The 18,346-nt window shown below is 36.2% G+C and overlaps 2 protein-coding genes across 3 annotated transcripts in view; one reads left to right on the top strand and one right to left on the bottom strand.

Annotated features, from left to right (window-relative positions):
* The window catches only part of LOC140848495 (1-phosphatidylinositol 4,5-bisphosphate phosphodiesterase eta-1-like), a 254,577-nt gene that overhangs the window by 28,531 nt on the left and 207,700 nt on the right, over positions 1 to 18,346 (top strand). The window lies entirely within an intron of this gene.
* The window catches only part of LOC108407493 (ankyrin repeat domain-containing protein 26-like), a 129,762-nt gene that overhangs the window by 9,166 nt on the left and 102,250 nt on the right, over positions 1 to 18,346 (bottom strand). Inside the window, exons 49-54 of the mRNA XM_073232295.1 lie at positions 16,904 to 17,152; positions 14,452 to 14,525; positions 12,962 to 13,687; positions 5,131 to 5,307; positions 4,273 to 4,490; positions 2,806 to 3,040 (exon numbers count right to left, since the gene is read on the bottom strand). Of these exons, the coding sequence (XP_073088396.1) occupies positions 2,806 to 3,040; positions 4,273 to 4,490; positions 5,131 to 5,307; positions 12,962 to 13,687; positions 14,452 to 14,525; positions 16,904 to 17,152 (1,679 nt within the window). The remainder of the gene's footprint in view (positions 1 to 2,805; positions 3,041 to 4,272; positions 4,491 to 5,130; positions 5,308 to 12,961; positions 13,688 to 14,451; positions 14,526 to 16,903; positions 17,153 to 18,346) is intronic.

Genomic DNA, 18,346 nt, shown 5'->3' on the forward strand with positions numbered 1-18,346 from the left:
CATGCAGTGAGTTGCTTATAGCAAAATTTGAAAGGAAACAGATTTCTCTTCACCATCTAGCATATTTCTGTCCAACCGCTCATGATTAGTCGGTATGTACAAAGACATGATTAATTTCAATTAGAATTTAAATCCAGTCAGGAATTTTAGAACCTGCATTTCCTTTTTAAGTTTCCATGTGAGGAATTATAGTCTCTCTACCTTCCTCATGAGAGGAGAGATTTACCTAATGGGTGGTTTTTGGATAAGGAGCTAAGAAGTGTGTGCTGGGTTCTGAATCTCCTCTTTGAAAAGATGTGCTTGTTCACAGTAATGTGAAATCAGGCTTGCTCTTTGCACTAAGCAGCCTGCCCCTGGGACAGGTGTCAGGCATTTGTTTCCTCCATTTACAACTGCTTGGGGAAGTGGGATGAAAATCTGTGATGAAGTATTTGGAAACCTGCTGTGTTGCACATCTTAGCCACATCCTCTAATTCATTAGAATGTGTTAGTAATAAACTAGTAAGTCTATTGTCATCTACCTGACTCCTGTGTTTTCAGTTCAGAAGGTGAAAAGGAATGTCATTTGTCACCTACCCGACAAGCTCTAACAAGAAAGACTTACAACACTTACAAAACATTTTCTTCTGCCTTGACTTGATAACTAATGCACATTGCTCTGAAGAGTCCCCACTTTCAGGAGGGGAAAGGGTGAAAGGAACTTTCAGTAAGAGATATAATGAAGCCAATAACAATAGCAATAAATACAATATATGTTCATTCATCCAACAGTAATTTATTGACAAGGTATAATAATTGAGGTTAAGGTCAGAATAATGTTGCAGTCTCTTTTTGAGACCAATTTGACGAATACCTATATATATGCCAAACACATATACACACACACAGTCATTTCCAGTATCAATTGATGTTTTAAGTTAATATTTGATATTTTAATTTTAAGTGTTATGAAAATATAAAAATGTAATGGAATCAAGTTAAGTGTGCCCACTTAAACCACTGTAATTCATCATCCTATTGTAAATAGGTTAATGTATGAATGAAATTCTGACTCTCTCCATCTGTTTTGCTAACAGTACTCACCCTGCCCCAGCATTCACCTGCATACTGCCCACCCAACATTCCCACCCTGGCAGGTGCTCCTCCAAATGACTTCCACCCTGCCACAATAAATATCTATGTACCCAACACAGGAGCGTCAAAATATCAACACACACATAAAGGGAGAAATTGACAGTAAAATAATAATTGTAGCGAACTGTAACACCACACTTATTTACATCAATAGATTGACAATACAGACAGATCAATAAGGAAACAGTGGTTTGGAATGATACACTACACAGATGGAATTTAATATATATATATATATATATACACACACAAAGCATTCTTTCTCAAAAAACAATACATTCTTTTGATACGGACATGGAACATTCTGCAGGACAGATGTTAGGCAAAAAGACAGGTCTCAATAAACTGAAAAAGACTGAAGTCTGTCAAGCATCTTTTGTAACTATAATGGCATTAAATTAGAAATCAACTACAAGAAAAAAACCTGTAAAAAGCAAGCATGTAAGTTAAACATGTTACTAAACAACCAATAGGTGAACAAAGAAATCAAAGAGGAAATCAAAAAATACCTTGGGACAAATGAAAATGGAAACTCAACATTCCAAAATCTTTGGGACACAGCAAAAGCAGTTAAAAGTTTATAGCAACAGAGGCCTACCTCAAGAAAGAAGAAAAACTGCAAATAAACAATCTTACCTTACTCCTAAGTGAACTAGAAAACAACAGAGAAAACAAAGCCCAAAACTAGTAGAAGGAAGGATAAAGACTTAAGACAATAGAAAAGATCAATGAAACTGAGAGCTGATTCTTTGAAAAGATAAAATTGGTAAACCCTTATCCAGACTTACTAGGAAAAAAAGAAGACCCCAAAACATAAAATCAAAAATGAAAGAGAAGTTACAAGTAACACCACAAAAATACAAAGGATTATAAGAGACGACTATAAAAATTATATGCCAATTAATTGGACAATCTAGAAGAAAAGGATAAACCCTTAGAAACACAACCTTCCAAGACTGAATCAGGAGGAAAAAGAATATCTGATCGGACTGCTTACCAGTAATGAAATTGAATAGTTTTAATATAAAAAAAAACTCCCAATAAACAAAAGTCTTCACTAGTGAATTCTACCAAACATTTAAATAAGAGTTAATACCTGTCATCAAAATTTCCAAGAACTTGAAAGAGAAAGGACTGCTCCCAAACTCATTCTATCAGGCCTAGATTACCCTGATACCAAAACTGGACAAAGACACTGCCAAAATTAAAGAAAATTAGAGACCAATATTCCTGAGGAACACATATGCAAAATTCCTTACCAAATTGTTAGCAAACAATTCAACAATACATTAAAAGGATCATTCACCACACCTGAAATGAATTAGAAAGTAAGCCAAAGCATCTCAAAGTATACCTCTTGTAATTCGCAATAATTCCTAAAATCAAATTTAATGCAGTTTTGATGCATTTTTTCAAGATGCTGATTTTCACAAAATTTAAAATGTGCCAGTTTAGTTTCATTTATTGAATAGTTAACATTAGGTATCTCTTGAAAAGGAGAGATCCAAGGACTTTAGAAAATTTCTGTCTCCTTTCTTAGAAGCACAAATAATTAGGACTTTTACTTAGTGTGCATTCATCAATTAAACAACTCAGAATTTCACCAAATTAAAAACAAGAATTACATCAGAAATTTAAAGCCCAAGGGAAAAAAAAGATAACATAACTAACCTTCAACAAGTAAGTCTCGATTCTGTCATTTGAAATCTGTTGGCTGCAAGTAGGAATCACTGAATTTTCTCTTGGACTATGATGTCTGCTGATCACTGAACCCTTAAGAATTCCAACGCTAGGTGGCTCCAGCACTGGCCTCATAGTCAGACGGCTGATTGAAGATCCGTTCTGCTGTTTCTCTACAAAGCATCTGGTATTGATCTCTGCTGGTATCTCAGTAGTCCTGTGGAGACTGCAATAAAAAATGTGTATTTTTTATTTTTCCCTAAGTGTTACATAAATGACTTGCATTAATAAAAAGTTAACCACAACAGTAAATAGAATTTCTTATGAGACAGTGTTTCAGAACTGAAAATGTGCTGAAGACCTACTGTAAACGATTGCAGGTTTAAGCTTATTCTATAGAAGTACATATTTTTCTAGGGCAATTCCTAACAAGTAATTCAAAGTAGGAAAGGGAGAGAAATGGCTGTCAGTGATGTAGATGGCTTACAGGTAAAACTTGCTGCCTTCTGAAATGGCTATACTTATAAGATTCTTGAGGAAGCCACTTAGACCTACTGAGTAAACCAGTTTAGAGATAAAAGATAAAGTAATCCATCAAAGACATTGCAAAGATTTGCTTTCATCACCCTTTTATGTCTCACTCATTATCTCAGAGAAATTACGAATTTGGCACTGAGGAATAATTTAGAGCAACAATCTCTGGGAGAGGAAGGGTGTGAGAAAAATTGAAGTTCACATAGCCAGAATCCTCATCTGAACCTTAACTACTTGATGATGTATTCGCCAACTGCTGGGCTACTGCTTCCACACCTGTGGCAATAAGCTATTACTGACTGAGCCACTATTTAAAAGACCTCTGCCCAGAGAGTGGAGGAGGATTATGGACCTGCAGACTGTTGGATGCAGACATGATTCAAGTGCTCAACCTCTAGCTGGGAGAATAAAGCTAGGTATAAAACCTTTTACCTCAAGAATGTTCCATTGTCATTTCTTGGTCTCAGTAAACCCATAGTCAACTTGCCTGGGCCTAAAACCCTCAGGCAAGACAGCTGGGTAGTAGTTCTTGGCCCTTTGGGTTTAAGATGTAATCTTCCAAAAAACAGTTAAACTCATTAATATTTGTATTTAGGGAAATTCTTTAGGAAGCAATTTTATAATATTATCACTGTCTAAATTACAAAGCTTCAAAAGCACTGAACTTAAAGACTAGTAGATCAGGTTAACTATGAAAATATTAAGAGGAAAAAATAAAGTCATGTAAAACCAAGAAAGAGAGATACAAACTGTGCTGGACCATCATTTTAAAGGAAAGTTCATTTACTAACAGCATTTTCCAGAATGTACTATCTAGTTAGCTTTCACTTCCTACTAATCTTATCAACCTGGCTCAATAAAAATAACGCTTTAGAGGCAAACTAATGAGCTTAATTTATTTTCTATGATTCTGTGCTGACTTACTCATTTACTCGATTTGCCAATATTGACTTGCTAAATTTTAATTCTTCTAGGTACAATTGTTGATATTTTTCCAATTTAGTTTTCATCAAATCTTCTTTGTGAGTTTTTGTGGAGAGTTCAGATTCCAGCTCTTGAATTCTGAGTTCCATTTCCCTTTTAAGGGAAGCATTATCATTAGCTCTCAACTGCTCTACCTTCTCTTGTGATGACACTTGTACCTAAAGCAAATTAAAAGAATAAATTTTTAAAATATCTGAATAATTACAGTATATTTGTTTTCTTTAGTTTTGAGACAATGATTCAGAGAGCAACTTTAAATGGGAAAAAAAAAAGACCTGAACTTTAATATATTTATCAGAACCTCAACTGAATTAAATTTGCACTATAAAAATAAAGTTGAATCTTTATTTTAGTAGTCATAATCTGACAATTCAAAGAATAACAATCTATTTAAAATATTTTAAACTAAACAACATTATCCAAAAGTACGGTATAATTTTTAAATCACAAGTTTGGTATAATCAGTCATAAAAATAAAATGATTATCTAGTGAGAATCATTCTGAAAGATCAACTTTTTGATAATTATTATGGAAACTGAAATATTTAAAGGGAGCAACACATGCTACCATCCTTCCAGAAATCTGTAAAACCAAGTGCTGTAAGTAGAGGGAACACACAAAATGTCTATTTCCAAAATGTAATCTGCAGTGCAATGAAGTAAGGCACATTACAGATTAATAAATTAACCCATAAAGATAGACTGACTTCTTTTAGTTTCTCTATTTCCTGTCTTGCTCTTTCTTCTGCGAACCATCTGCACTGTTCTACTTGGCAGTGTTCTGCTAAATTCATTTACCATATGAGTTTTGAGGTTTACTATTTCCTGTTCCAGTTTCTTTGTCGTCTTTTCTAGCTTTTCACATTTCTTCTGGAGTGATGTCATAGACAACAGCATCTGTTCAACTTGATTTCTTGTAACTGCAGGTAGGCATTCTGAAGATGAAATTTCCAGTGCTGTAGTGAGATTACCAACCTACATGCATAAAAGAATAGAGTTTGGTAAGAAGAAGATAGACTGAGAATAGACCAAGTCAAAGCTGCTATCAAATTTTAAAATAAATTTGGTTACAGTAAAATGTTACCCATATGTCTTGCCAATGGGTTTCAGCCCCGGGCAAGTTCACTATGGACTCAGTGAGACTGAGGAATGACAATGGGACATTCTTGGGGTACAAGTGGTTATTACCTGGCTTGTTCTCCTGGCATAGGTCAAGCAATAGAATTACATCTGCATCCAACAGTCTGCAGGTCTGTAATCCTCCTCCCTCTCTGCCTCCACACACAGCATTGGGCAGAGCTCTTTATATAGTGACTCAGGCAATAGCTTATTGCCTGTGGGTGTGGGAGTGGTAGCCTAGCAGTAGGCCAGTTACATCATCAAGTAGTTTAGGGTCAGGTGAGGAGTCTAGCTCTAGGCAGTTCAATTTTCCCCACAACATACCACAGTAGAGTCTTAGAAGAGTGAACCTTGAAATTACTCAGATTACCAAGAACAAAGGTAAAATCACCAGGAGTCACAACAATACATCCTTTATCGTCATCATTTTTGCCATACAACATCTGCACTTGGTTTTAGACTTTTCTATTTTTCTATTATGGTGCCATGTCTTTCCTCCATTAAATGATTACATCAATAAATGCCTCCCAAAATAAGGCTGGAAATAAGACTAATTAATGATCCAGAAATATGGATTCTAATGACATAAGCCTATCTCTCAACTACAAATGCTTTGTGCTAATTTAAATCATATTCCAAGGAGATTGATTGTCAGGGTTGAGAACTCACACATCCCAGTATGAAATTTTAGTGAGATGATGCATAGTTTTTTCGAAAAATGCCACAATTCCACAGTAATATCTGTAATCCTTTCTTACTTTCCACCAAATAAGAAAATGTAATAAATGAAGAAAGAAGCAGCAAAAGAAAACCTACTGGAATTTCAGTGATACTGAGCTAGGAAGAACAACTTTCCTTTAGATATACTGATTATTTGGTAAGACAGGGTGAGTGGATGTGGTGGTTTTACAAATTCTTTGACACATTTCCCATGAAATTTCCTCCCCTTCAATATGTGTGGCCTCAGTAACTGGTTTCTAGTGAAGATAAAATGCTAGAACTGCTTCGTGACCCCTAAGGCTTGGTTAGAAAATGTAATACAGTTTCCATCTGATTCTCTTTCTAGGGAGGCTCACTCTAGAAACCTGGCCCGCTTGTTGTGAAGCACCCCAGGGTGCCTACTAGTGAATCCTGCATGTGTCAGCTAAGACTGCCAAACGTGCACGAAGAGCCTTTAGGTGATTCTAGACCCCAGTGGTGCGTCATCCCAGCTGATGCCAAGTGAAGAAGCTGACCTCACTGAGCCTTGCCTAAACTGTCCATTTGTGAACAAAATAAATGCTGTGCCACCACTCCCGTCTTGTGTTTGCTCTCCTGCAGCCTTGCAGCCATGCATCAGCCATGTGGTCATGCTACCATGTTGCCCAGAGCACTGGGCAGAGCTCTTTATATAGAGTCAATAGCAAAGTATTTTCCACAAATGTAGTGAGCTAGCCGACCAGGACAGATGAGAATCCTGGCTGTAGGTACCTTCACTTTATCCACACTTGCCTAGAAGCCCTTGCTTTCATTTCAGCCTCTTCAGGGGCCATCAAGCTTCCACTCAGTCTCCTGGAAGCCCTGCTGATTTTCATTCTGACTCTTCACTACCTCCTTTCAGGTTCCACCTATCACCTGTTTCAAAAGCACTCCTTATTGTTTTAGGTTTTTTTTTTTAATGGCAGCACCCCATTTTTAATATCAGTATCTCTGCCAGTGATTTATTGCTGCATGATAAACCACCCCAAAACCTAGTGTCTCAAAACAGCATTTATTTTGTTCACAAATGGTGGTGGCAGTGCCAAGGACAGAGTGAGATGGCTGCGGGGACAGAGAGGCCCAGAGGCAGATACCGGCTTGCTGCATGCAGACTCACTCTGAGTGGGCGAGATTCTAGTGATTGACCTGCCACCACGGGGATAAACCCCAAGAACGTTCCATTGTCATTTTTTAGTCTCATTTAATCCATAGTGAACTCATACAGGGCTGAAGCCCATTGGCAAGACAACAAGGAAAGAAAATGACACTGGAACTTGGAGGAAGTGGGGCTCTTGCTACAAAGCAGCTGAAAGTAAAATCAATGAGCAAGATAAGCTAAAGAAAATGATTACACATAAAGGAACTAGGCCTTACTAGGGTCAAATATATGGTTCCCAATCTTAGCCTCTCCACATGTCTAATTGCCAAGTAATTCTAAAAGAAAACGCTTCTGAGCTAAGATCAAATCCAGGGTGCTGACAGGAAAACAGGTTCTAAGGCTGATGCCAAGACTAAAACCCTTTGTTAGGACCTCAGAAAGATTTACAGTGGTGCCTCAAATTCCTGAGAGAACAGATGCAAACACAGGCAATTTCCCATGAACCAGACAGAACAGAGAGCTCAGAGGAACAGCAAAGGGCCACGGAGAGGCATTCCCATGAGGAGTAAGTCTTCCTCAAATAACTAGCAGCCTGCAGCAGGCTGCACTTCTGAATTGCTCTGGACCCATGTGTCCCCAGTTTTCCATTCTGAATGGGAGAGTCCTGAGCAGGTCTGCGGAATGTCAGCTCTAGGGGGGTGGTAGGCAGCTTGGCTCTTCACCTCTCAAACTTCATGTTGAGGGGAACTGTACCCCAAGGGTTAAACTCCAGAAACCACAGCCCAGGCCCCTGTCCCAGATCTCAGACTCAAGCCTGAGCCGGATGCCACCATCACTGAGGCTTGGCAGGTAGGTACAGGGTACGGCTGAGTGGGGTTTTCTTATTCTCTTTTCCTTTTTTTTTAATTGAAATGTTTTATATATCTTGACCAGTGTTTTGGCTACATGGATATATATTCTTGTTCTCTGTCCTTTTCCTACTGTAAGTGTAGCTGACATAACATATTACACTGGTTTCAAGTATATAACATAGTGATTGCAGTGTATTTTTCATGTGGGAGGATAATTTAAAATTGTCCTTTTTAAGTGTACCCATACTTCTAAAACATTCATTCATTCCTTTAAAAAAAGGCAGGGTGTGGGCCAACCTTGCTGACTTGCTCCCAGTGAACAGAATATGGGGAAGGTGAGGCTGTGTGAATTCCAAGGCTGGTAACCCGGGGAGGCCACACGTTCTGGCTGCCAGGCCCAACTATAGTCCCAGCCGATGCCCAGCGCCAACAACCAGACATTGAGTGAACTAGCCTCCAGATGACTCCAGCCTCAGCCTTCCAGCCGTCCTAGTTGAAACTGAAGGGAACAGAGACAGGCTGTCCTGGCCACACATTTCCTGACGGGGCTTGTGAATAGGATAAATGTTGTTTAAGCTACTGAACTGGGGAATTTGTTAAGGTAAACCAGGTAAACAGAAAAGTGGTGGGAAAAGGGGATAATAAGAAAACTTACTTAGACAAAGGCTCTCTAAGAAGCAAAAAGTCTCATTGTGAGTTGAGAGAAGCAAGTGGTAATATGCAAGATGACTGGGAAAGAGTCCTCATAAAATTTGGTTTGGTACTGGCATAAGGATGGACATACAGAGAACTGTACTAGAATTGAGAATACAAAATAAACATATCTGTGGTGAACTGACAGTCAACAAAGATGCCAAACAGTTAAATGGGACAAGAAGAATTTTTTTAACATGTGATACTGGGACCACTGAATATCCACAAACAGAAGAATAAAATCAGGCCTCTGCCTTATAGCATATATACAAATTTAACTGAACATGTAAGAGCTCAAATTATAAAACTCATAGGAAAAAACAAAGACGTATATCTTCATGACTAGATTTGGCAACAGTTTCTCAGATACGACACCAAGGGAGAAAAGCTGATTAACTGGACTTCATCCAGACAGTGAAGAGGCAAGCCATGGAATAGGAGAAGATACTTGAAAACCTTTTATCTGATGAGGGATTTCTATCTACAATATAGGAATAACGCTTACAATTCACTTACAAAAAGACAATCCAATATCAAAATGGGCGAAGGAATTGAACAGTCCTTCAAAGAAGATATACGGATAATAAGCATATGAAAAACACTCAACATCATTATCAGAAAAATGCCAATCAAAAACACAATGGGATGCCATTTCACATCCACTAGGATGGCTATAATAAAAAAGACAGATAATGACGTATGTTGGCAAGAATGTGGAAAAACATCGGAACCCTCAAGCACCACCTATGACAATTTAAAATGGTGTAGCCACTTTGGAAAACAGACTGGCAACTCTCCAAAAGGTGAAACAGTTACCATATGTAAGTATATACCATTCAGAAGTCTATACCCAAGAGAAAGGAAAACGTAAATGAAAGGCTCTACTGATAAATCACAGTTCCCAAACCACTACATTTCCAGCAGCTATCTCTATTCAGCTGCTCCACCAAATACCGTCACAGGTTAGCTAGTACGGTGTTATCTCAGAAAAGCTGACCCAGAGGTTTACAACTGGTTAAGTGCTATACACCTGTAAATTCCAGTTCTGGCTGCATAATGAAGGAAGGCAAACTTAGAGTTTTTTCATAGTGAGGGGGGAGGAAAAGAGCATTTGATTAAATAATTCTCCTCTATTAGGTTAAGTGCTTTCAAGTTTATATTTAATTGCTTAAAATACATTTCGAATAAAAATTTTATTGGATTAGTGCTTCCAAGGAAGGAGAAATTAATAGGTAGGGTATAAAATAAACAACAGCTAAAATATTTTAATTTATACAAGGGTAGATACCATGCATATCAAATAACATTTACCCCTAGACAAGCTTATACTTGGATTCTGACAAGATTACATATCATTAGAAGAAATGTAAAATAAGGGCTAAATGTAAACTGTTCTGCACAGACCAGATGATAAATGCTGAAGAGAGTAGGCTAGTAAGGCAGTTAGAGCTTCAGGAGAATGAGGTGTGAGCAGGTCTGAGTAATGCAGGATTAGGCAAGAGGATCAGAAACTGAGGAGACAGGAAGGACACATGAGCAAAGGCCAAGAGATGGTGAGATCACCCCAGTTAACTCAGGATAAAATCACGTGGCAGGGAAATAAAAACCTACATCCACCCAGTAACTTGTAAATGAATGCTCATACCATCATTATTAACAGCCAACAAGTGGACACAACCCAAAGGTCCATCAACTTATGAATGAGTAAGTGGTTATGCCACACCGTGGAGCAGTGTTGACAGTAAGAATAGATGAAGTACTGATATGTGCTGTAACATGATGAACCTTGAACACTTTCAGTGAGAAGCTAGTCACAAAGGACCACATATTGTGGTTCCACTTATACGAAATATCCAGAATAGGCAAATCTTGAGGATAGAATGTAGACTGGTTGTTGCCCGGGACTGGGGAAGAGGGGAACTGGGGGTGATGGCTAAGGGATACAGAGTTTCTTTTTGGGGTGATGAAAATTTCTACTTGAGTGCAGAGATAGTTATGTGTCTGTGAACATACTCAAAGATACTGAGTTGGACATTTTAAACCCAGGAATTGTACGGTACATGAATTATATCTCAATAAGGCTTAAAAAGCCCAGTGGCTGGAAGTAGATAATTTTCTCAATTCTCTGTTTTGGGATACATACTACACATAATCTGAATCTTTCTACATTTTTCCAGTATATCCAAAGGGGAAAGGAAACGAGGGAAGTATCTAATTTCAACTGGTTTATACAATGTCCTTTTGTACAAATTACCTTGAAATCCACAAAATAAATGAACACAGATTCTATATCCATTCACAACATTAAACATGAGAAAAATGACAATTTTCTGAAACATTCCATTAAACATTATCCTCTGATTTCATCTGGCTTGCCTCATCATGGCAAAAGAGAGATCTATAAAAAACAATGTTTAGTACTAAGAAAACAAAGTCTCAACTGATGTGAGGAATGATATATAATTCTCAGCTTTCTTAAGGATCAATTTTCCTTAAAATTTATATATAAGAATTATATATAAAAATTACATATAAGAAAAAATGTATAATATAAATGACAGAACAAGGGTCAGAGTTTAAGAAATAAGTACATTGTAAAGGTAATTGTTATAAATTACAATGAAAATAGAAAGCTGTCCTTAGAAATTCATATTCTAAAACAGTGTACTACTTAATAAACTATAGATTAACTGTTGATATGTTAAATTTCATACATACTTCACTTGTGACTTGATTTAACTCCTTTAAGTCCTGTGTCTTATCTTGTACATTAATATGGTAATGTGATGTAACCTCTAGTGAAGCCTCTGACATAGTTTGTTGCATTACAGTGTCAGCCTGTTCTCATTGGAGTTGTCTCACACCTACCTAAAATTACTCATTTTGTAAATCACTTTACTATTAAATTATTTTAGTAACATATCACTCTAACATGTGTGTTTTGAGAAATATCACTGCATTCATCAATTCACCTTTTCCTCATGTGTACACATTCCTGTTTATTGGATTCGGTATGATCCTCAGGCCTATTAATCAGTATTATGCACGTAAGACGAGGAATTCAGCCCTACTATCCACTCCCCCTGAGAATTTGCAGCTTTACAACCTAGTGAAGTCTCAAAAAGAAATGGGCATGTAAGTGGGACTAGGGGTGGTAAATTCTATATGGTGATTGTATATAGTGTCCTTCCAACAGATCCCCATCGAGAATAAATGTGAAGTTATACCGAAGGGACTCCGGCCCTAGGTGACCAGGCCTCTCCCTTCCCCCTTGACCTTGGCTCCTACAACTCACCCCATTCCTGGTGTACATGAATCCTGCCACTGTGCATTAGTCTGAAAAAGAGCTCCAATTAAGACTATTACAGTTCTTTTTGTACTGGGCTATGTACAAACCTAGGTCTTAGAATCTCTCAACTACATTTCTCCTTGAAACAAGAATTGTGAGCATACTATTTGTAAACATGTTTGAAGTAAACTATAAACAGCAATGGGAAGATTCAATCAAATGTGGTTTTGTTATAGCTCAGCACATTTGTCCCAAATTATGATACACTGGAAAGTAGATGCCTTTAAAACAGCTGGAGGTCATAAGAATACATGATCTGAGACTAAAATATTTCCAAATTTAATTCAAATTGACATGAATCAAAATAAAATTACACCAACTAAAAATGTATAAAAAGCTACTGAAGGAAAAGGACTATGACATACAGCATCTGCCCTTCATTTCATCTGGGAATTCTGGAATTAACTGTCAAGGTGATCCACTTAATTGTATTTAGAGGTTCATATTAGGTATGAGCATTTCCATTTATTTGCTTCATCATGGTATTAAAATTATTATTTTAGCAGTATAAGACTAAATTAATACTATCAGTAACAATTTATAACTTAGCCTGTTAAAATTTCATACTAGACACAAGTGTCTTTCTTCAAAGTAAAACACCTGCCAGGTCTAATTTTTGTGTTGGATACAAAGCATGCTTTTAAACAGATTTACATACAGTCTACGTATTTAGTCTCTATATTTTTGTATTCACTAGACTCAACATTTAGCCATAATCAAATATTACTTTGAATTTTCTTTCAGGACGTTTGAAAAATATTTACTTTCCTGGATACTTACTTCTCTTTCTCCTTTCTCACTTTCACATTGATTCAATCTTTCTTTGAGATGATTGCAATAGTTGATTAATTCATTTCTTTCTTCTAGCGTAAGCCTTTTTTCATTTCCAGTTTGAAGTTTTTTTATAATTTCCATAAACCTGTTTTGGATGTTAATGAGTGTCTTTTCTTTATTTTCAGCTTTGTTCTGAGCTTCACACAGTTGCTGTCGGAGCAACTCATTTTCAGTTTGTAGTTTAGATAATCTCTCTTCTAAGGATTCCTGCTTTGCGATGTATTTATTCAGTTTTTCTTGTTTCTTTTGATACCTGTGTTCAATTTCCTTCTTTTGGCACTGTGTGTGGCTTAGGTCTCTTTGCACATGTTCTAAAACCAAAGTGTTTTCTCTGAGGGTATCTCTTGTGTGACATAGCTCAGTTTCCAGACTACTGAATTTACCTTCAGCTTTAGAAAGCTGCTGAGAAAGAATCTCATTTTCTTCTTTCAGGTTAGACATGTCAAAATTAATTTTGTCCCGAAAACAAAACCACTCCTCTCTCTCTCTCTGCAGAGCAAGTTCTAGTTTTCTTCTTGATGCCTGACTTTGCTCATAATCATGGACAGCAGCAGATATTATAGAATGGTGTGATTGTTTTATTGTGTCTACTTCCATTCTTAGCCTGGCGATTTCATCCTGCAACATACGGTGTTTATGCAACAGATCTTCTTTTTCATGACTATCAGAAATCTAAATAAAACAAAGCAGACTTTCAGCTAGCACTCAAATAAGACTTATGATTTCCTCTGAAAACCCGAATGTTTACACAATGAAGAGGTTGGTAATAAATGAATATCTAAATGAAAAAAAGTTGGATCCAAACCTCAAACTTTATACAAGCATTATTTCCCAAGAGTTCAAAAATTTAACTGAAGACAGTGAGTCCATGAATGTAAAAAGGAAATCAAGAGAGAATTCTCAAGAATCTCAGAATTAGAAAGACCTTTCCCTGAATTATAACTTAGAAGGCACAGATTAAAAGAATAATAAATCTAACTAGAGTTCAGTGGACAGTCTGAAATTTCACCTATTCAGCTACCCTAGAATAAGAGCCTTAGATCAGCATATATTTAGACGATTAAATTTCCTAATTTTTTCCTAAGAATCACCAAACTTCAGCTTTAACTCATTTCTTGTGAGTCTCAGATTATTTTTCAACTCTAATTTGCCTTGTTTGATCCTCTTCCTCACACTTTTACATACAAGAAAGTCCTGAATATATATAGATAGATAGATCCTCCCTATCACATTCCTCATTCATTTCTGCTTCTTGAGACATTTTAAGTTTGTAACTACTAAAATTTTATAGACTTCTTATTGCTTAATGATCTATTGACTCTGAAAGTCTAGTTCAAAAGATAATTTCATTTGAACTATGTTGTAATACTAAAGCATAGTAATCAATATTAAACTAGAAATTTAACTTAAAATATTACCCAGACCCAAAGGGGTACCTGTGGGTGGTTAAATACACTTCCATCAAGCTTTTCTTGTTCTTCCTTTGCTGTCCTTTCTACATCTAGTAGTTCTGCTGACAAATGTATATATTTAGTTAGAATGAATTATTTATAATGGTTAGATAAAAGCTATAATCTTTAAAAAACAGAAAATAACATTTTGTCATTTGAGAGTTTAAGCTTAATCTTTAGCTGAATACTTACTTCTTTAGGAAATACTTCTAAATTATCTACAACTTCAACAAACATTTGGGGAGTACTAGAAATCCCCGGGTTAAAAGCATACAAACATCTCAAAGACTCATTCAGAGATCCACCCATCTGACATCAATAAACAAAACAAAAATTTTAAATACAGTAAAAACATATAAAGGTACAATATACTCTATTTCTTACTAAGAATTGTACCATTTTGACAACATACTAAGCTTCAACTACATAACTCAGGGTCCAAAATTATTGTTACTTTTTACGCCTTTATTAGTGTATACCCTTCCTTTTTACCCAAAATGTTTGACTCCACTATTTGACAAACTCCTTTTCCTGTTTTAAGATTCAGACTGCCATGTAAAGTCCTCCTTTATTAGGGCTACCTTTTCCCAGACAAATAGGTGTCTCTTTCTTGGGGACTACCTTAGTGCATTATAAATTTTTCTTGTATGCCTTAACAACATGAACTGAAAATTATTTATCTATGTGTTTAGTCCCCTTTGCTCTGAACTATAAGGGACAATCTCTTAAATTATCTTTGTATAAATAGTCTTTTTTTACTTTACTCAATAGTTATTTATTGAATTCCAGCTAAGTAAAGGTTTAAAAAAGACCATGGATAAAAGGAGTCAGGAATGGGTTTTTCAGAGACAGTGCCTGTGCTGAGACTTAAACAAGTGAGATTAGCCAGACCCGAACGGGTAGACAGGAATGCAGAGATCATGCAAGACCATTGCAAGACAAGCAGAGAAGCACACAATGGGGGTAACTATTTGATTGAAATACAGGGATTGGTGAGGCTGGCATCCCTAGAATTCAGAATGATGGAGAAGAGGGCGGACAGTAGAAAAGGCTAATGGTAGAGATTAAGGTAGAAGTCAGATTACGAAAGGCTTATGTGTAATTTAGGATGCCTGGACATAAATGTATTTTAGAGTGGTTCATGGCTGTATTTATATCTGAGATAGGTAACTCTAAATGCTGTGGAGAGGGATGAATCTGGGGACAAGCGAATAAATGGAAGGAGACATAAATATTATAAGGCAATAATTCAAAATAAAGATGAAATGGGCCTGAACGGAGGGGACGTTTCCTGAAATACTTAGGCTATAAAATTATCAGGACCCAGTGTAAAATAAAAGTCCCTGGAAAACTCTGCTCATTACTTTGTAAAGGTATCAGCTAAGAAGATACATTTTCTACATGAACTGTTTAAAGTCGCTTCTATCTATTCTGTAGTTTTTCCATCTCACGTCTTCCAGTGTGGCAGGAGTTTGTGTAGGTGTTTTGTTTTAAATATCCTGCTTTTTGGATCTGCCAAGCTTGTGAGGAAATGCAGTGGCAAGCAAGTCAGTTGTACATATATATAACTGGGCTGACAGTTTGTGGTCTCTACTTTAGGATATACCTAAAAATCTTTTGTAACTACAATGTTAATTCTAAAGGTAAAATGAAAAAGAAGCTAAAACTATAGGGTTAGAAAAAATATTGTGATTCATTAGTACAGACCTGGACCTATGACTGATGAAGGGCACCGAATTACCTGGTGCATAAACTAGAGCACACATTACAATGGTTAATCAATAGACTGGGTATCCTAGCAGAATTAAAATTGGTTTTCTATATATTAGTTTTAAATGATACAATATTCCTTAAAACCAACATTCCTTGTGAACTATTTATTCATTAAACAATGTGTACATATTGAGGCAGCACTATGTAGTAAATTACCAATAATTCCCATTACTCCTGGGAAAGGCAATTCTAAATTTCTAAATTATACAAAATCATAGAAGATAAATGGAATATTTTAGTATTTCATTTTGGAAGGTGGTCCTTTAGTAACACTGAATGTACTTATAACTAATACTTGTGAATTCAGGGCTATAAAAATAAAGCTAGGAAACTATGTTTTGTCTGAGTACACAATTTTTTAGCTACCTACCTCGTTTCCCCAATAGTCCCTCAACTCTAAATACCATCCTGCTACCCACTCTCATGTATATTTTCAATACTAGCCTAAAAGAAAATTACTCTTTCTCCTAATTCTGTATCATTATACATAGCTTTGGTGAAAATAAAGAATACCAATGTCTTGCTAAAAGGTATTGTTTGGTTGTAGGTTGCATAAAAAGAGTAAACACAAAGATTTTGCCACAAAATGATTTTTGAAAAGTCAAAACTATGTGAAGCCATGCAGAGGTGATCTAGGGTTGAAATCTCTATGCTTTTCTCTTACCTTCTTTGCTCTCTCTGTTTTCTGGAAGCTGTGATTCACACATGTCATTGAGTGTATAATCCCCTAACAGATACACTGCTCCACTATTAATCTTTTCTTTATCTCTTGAGGTCATCTGTCCAAATTCTGTGGATGCTGACTGATTTTTGGTCATTGATGATGGTACAAATGGATGTTTCTCCTTAGTTTTCAAATTCCTAGATCTGTGATGAGTCTTATTACTGAGAATGATGCTAGTAGAATCCCAAACTGAAATGTGAAAACAAAATTTCCATTTTTAGAATGTACATAATGGTACAAATTTGACTAACGTATGCAACATCTTTATCAGAGAAGCAGCCCATGTCCTCCTCTCCCCACCAAAACACACTGCTCCTTCATGGCTTATGGCATTTTACATGGCCTATACTGCCCTTCACGTAGTTAAGTTTAATTAACTGTCTCTCATTTTTTTTTTACTTTTATATTTTCTATTATTACTTACTTTCATTTGCTGTGTATTCCACAGAGCTTTGTCTATTAGGAATTGACTCATCAAGATATGAATTTTATTGTTATTAGTGAAATTCATATTTAACTACTTATTTTACATTTAAGGATACATGATAGATGGTATTGAGTGTTGTAGAGACATGGGTTTCAAAAAACTTTCAATTAATGGTACAACTTTAATTACAATTATGCACCAATAGCTTCAGAATTTACTTGTTAAGCCTGGATAAACATCATAAATTTACATTAAGAAAAGACAACCTTGAGTGACCTAATTGTTTCCAAGTAAAAAGAGGACAAGTCTTGGCCCAAAGAGTTTAGAGTGCCATGAGACAGGAAATGAATATATAACAAAATGTCCCATTCTTTTAAAAATCAAATTTGTAAGAATTAAACGTTTTAAAACAAGTGAGAGAAAAAAGCAAGAAATGTGGATGGAAACTCTGAAGCCCTTCCACCCCAAGGGCTGGTTTAATGGTTCATCCATGAGGCCCACATGGCTTAAAATGGTGGTTCAGAAAATCACCCGGGAATCGCTGGAGTCCCAAGATATATCTGCACATGGGCCCCAAGAGATCAAAACTATTTTCATCAAAACACTAAATGTTATCTATCATTTTCACTCTCATTCTCTTACAAGCATATGGTGGAATGTTCCAGAGATACGGCATGTAATAACATCACACCTCTAATGGTTAATGGGAGGTATGATCGTATATGCCTGTATTTAAATTTTTTCAGTTTTAATTTCTAATAACATGAATAGCAATAGATATAACCCATTTAACTAAAAGTTCTTTAGAATTCTCAATAGTTTTTAATACAGAGGAATCCTAAGACCAACATTTCACAATTACTATTTTAAAAGTCTGCCAAATATTCATTAAAGTATAATTAATTACTTCCCCCACTATTAATAATCGATCACACACACACACACACACACACACA

Source organism: Manis javanica, chromosome 3, assembly GCF_040802235.1.
Source record: "Manis javanica isolate MJ-LG chromosome 3, MJ_LKY, whole genome shotgun sequence".
In the NCBI taxonomy this organism is placed as follows: domain Eukaryota; kingdom Metazoa; phylum Chordata; class Mammalia; order Pholidota; family Manidae; genus Manis; species Manis javanica.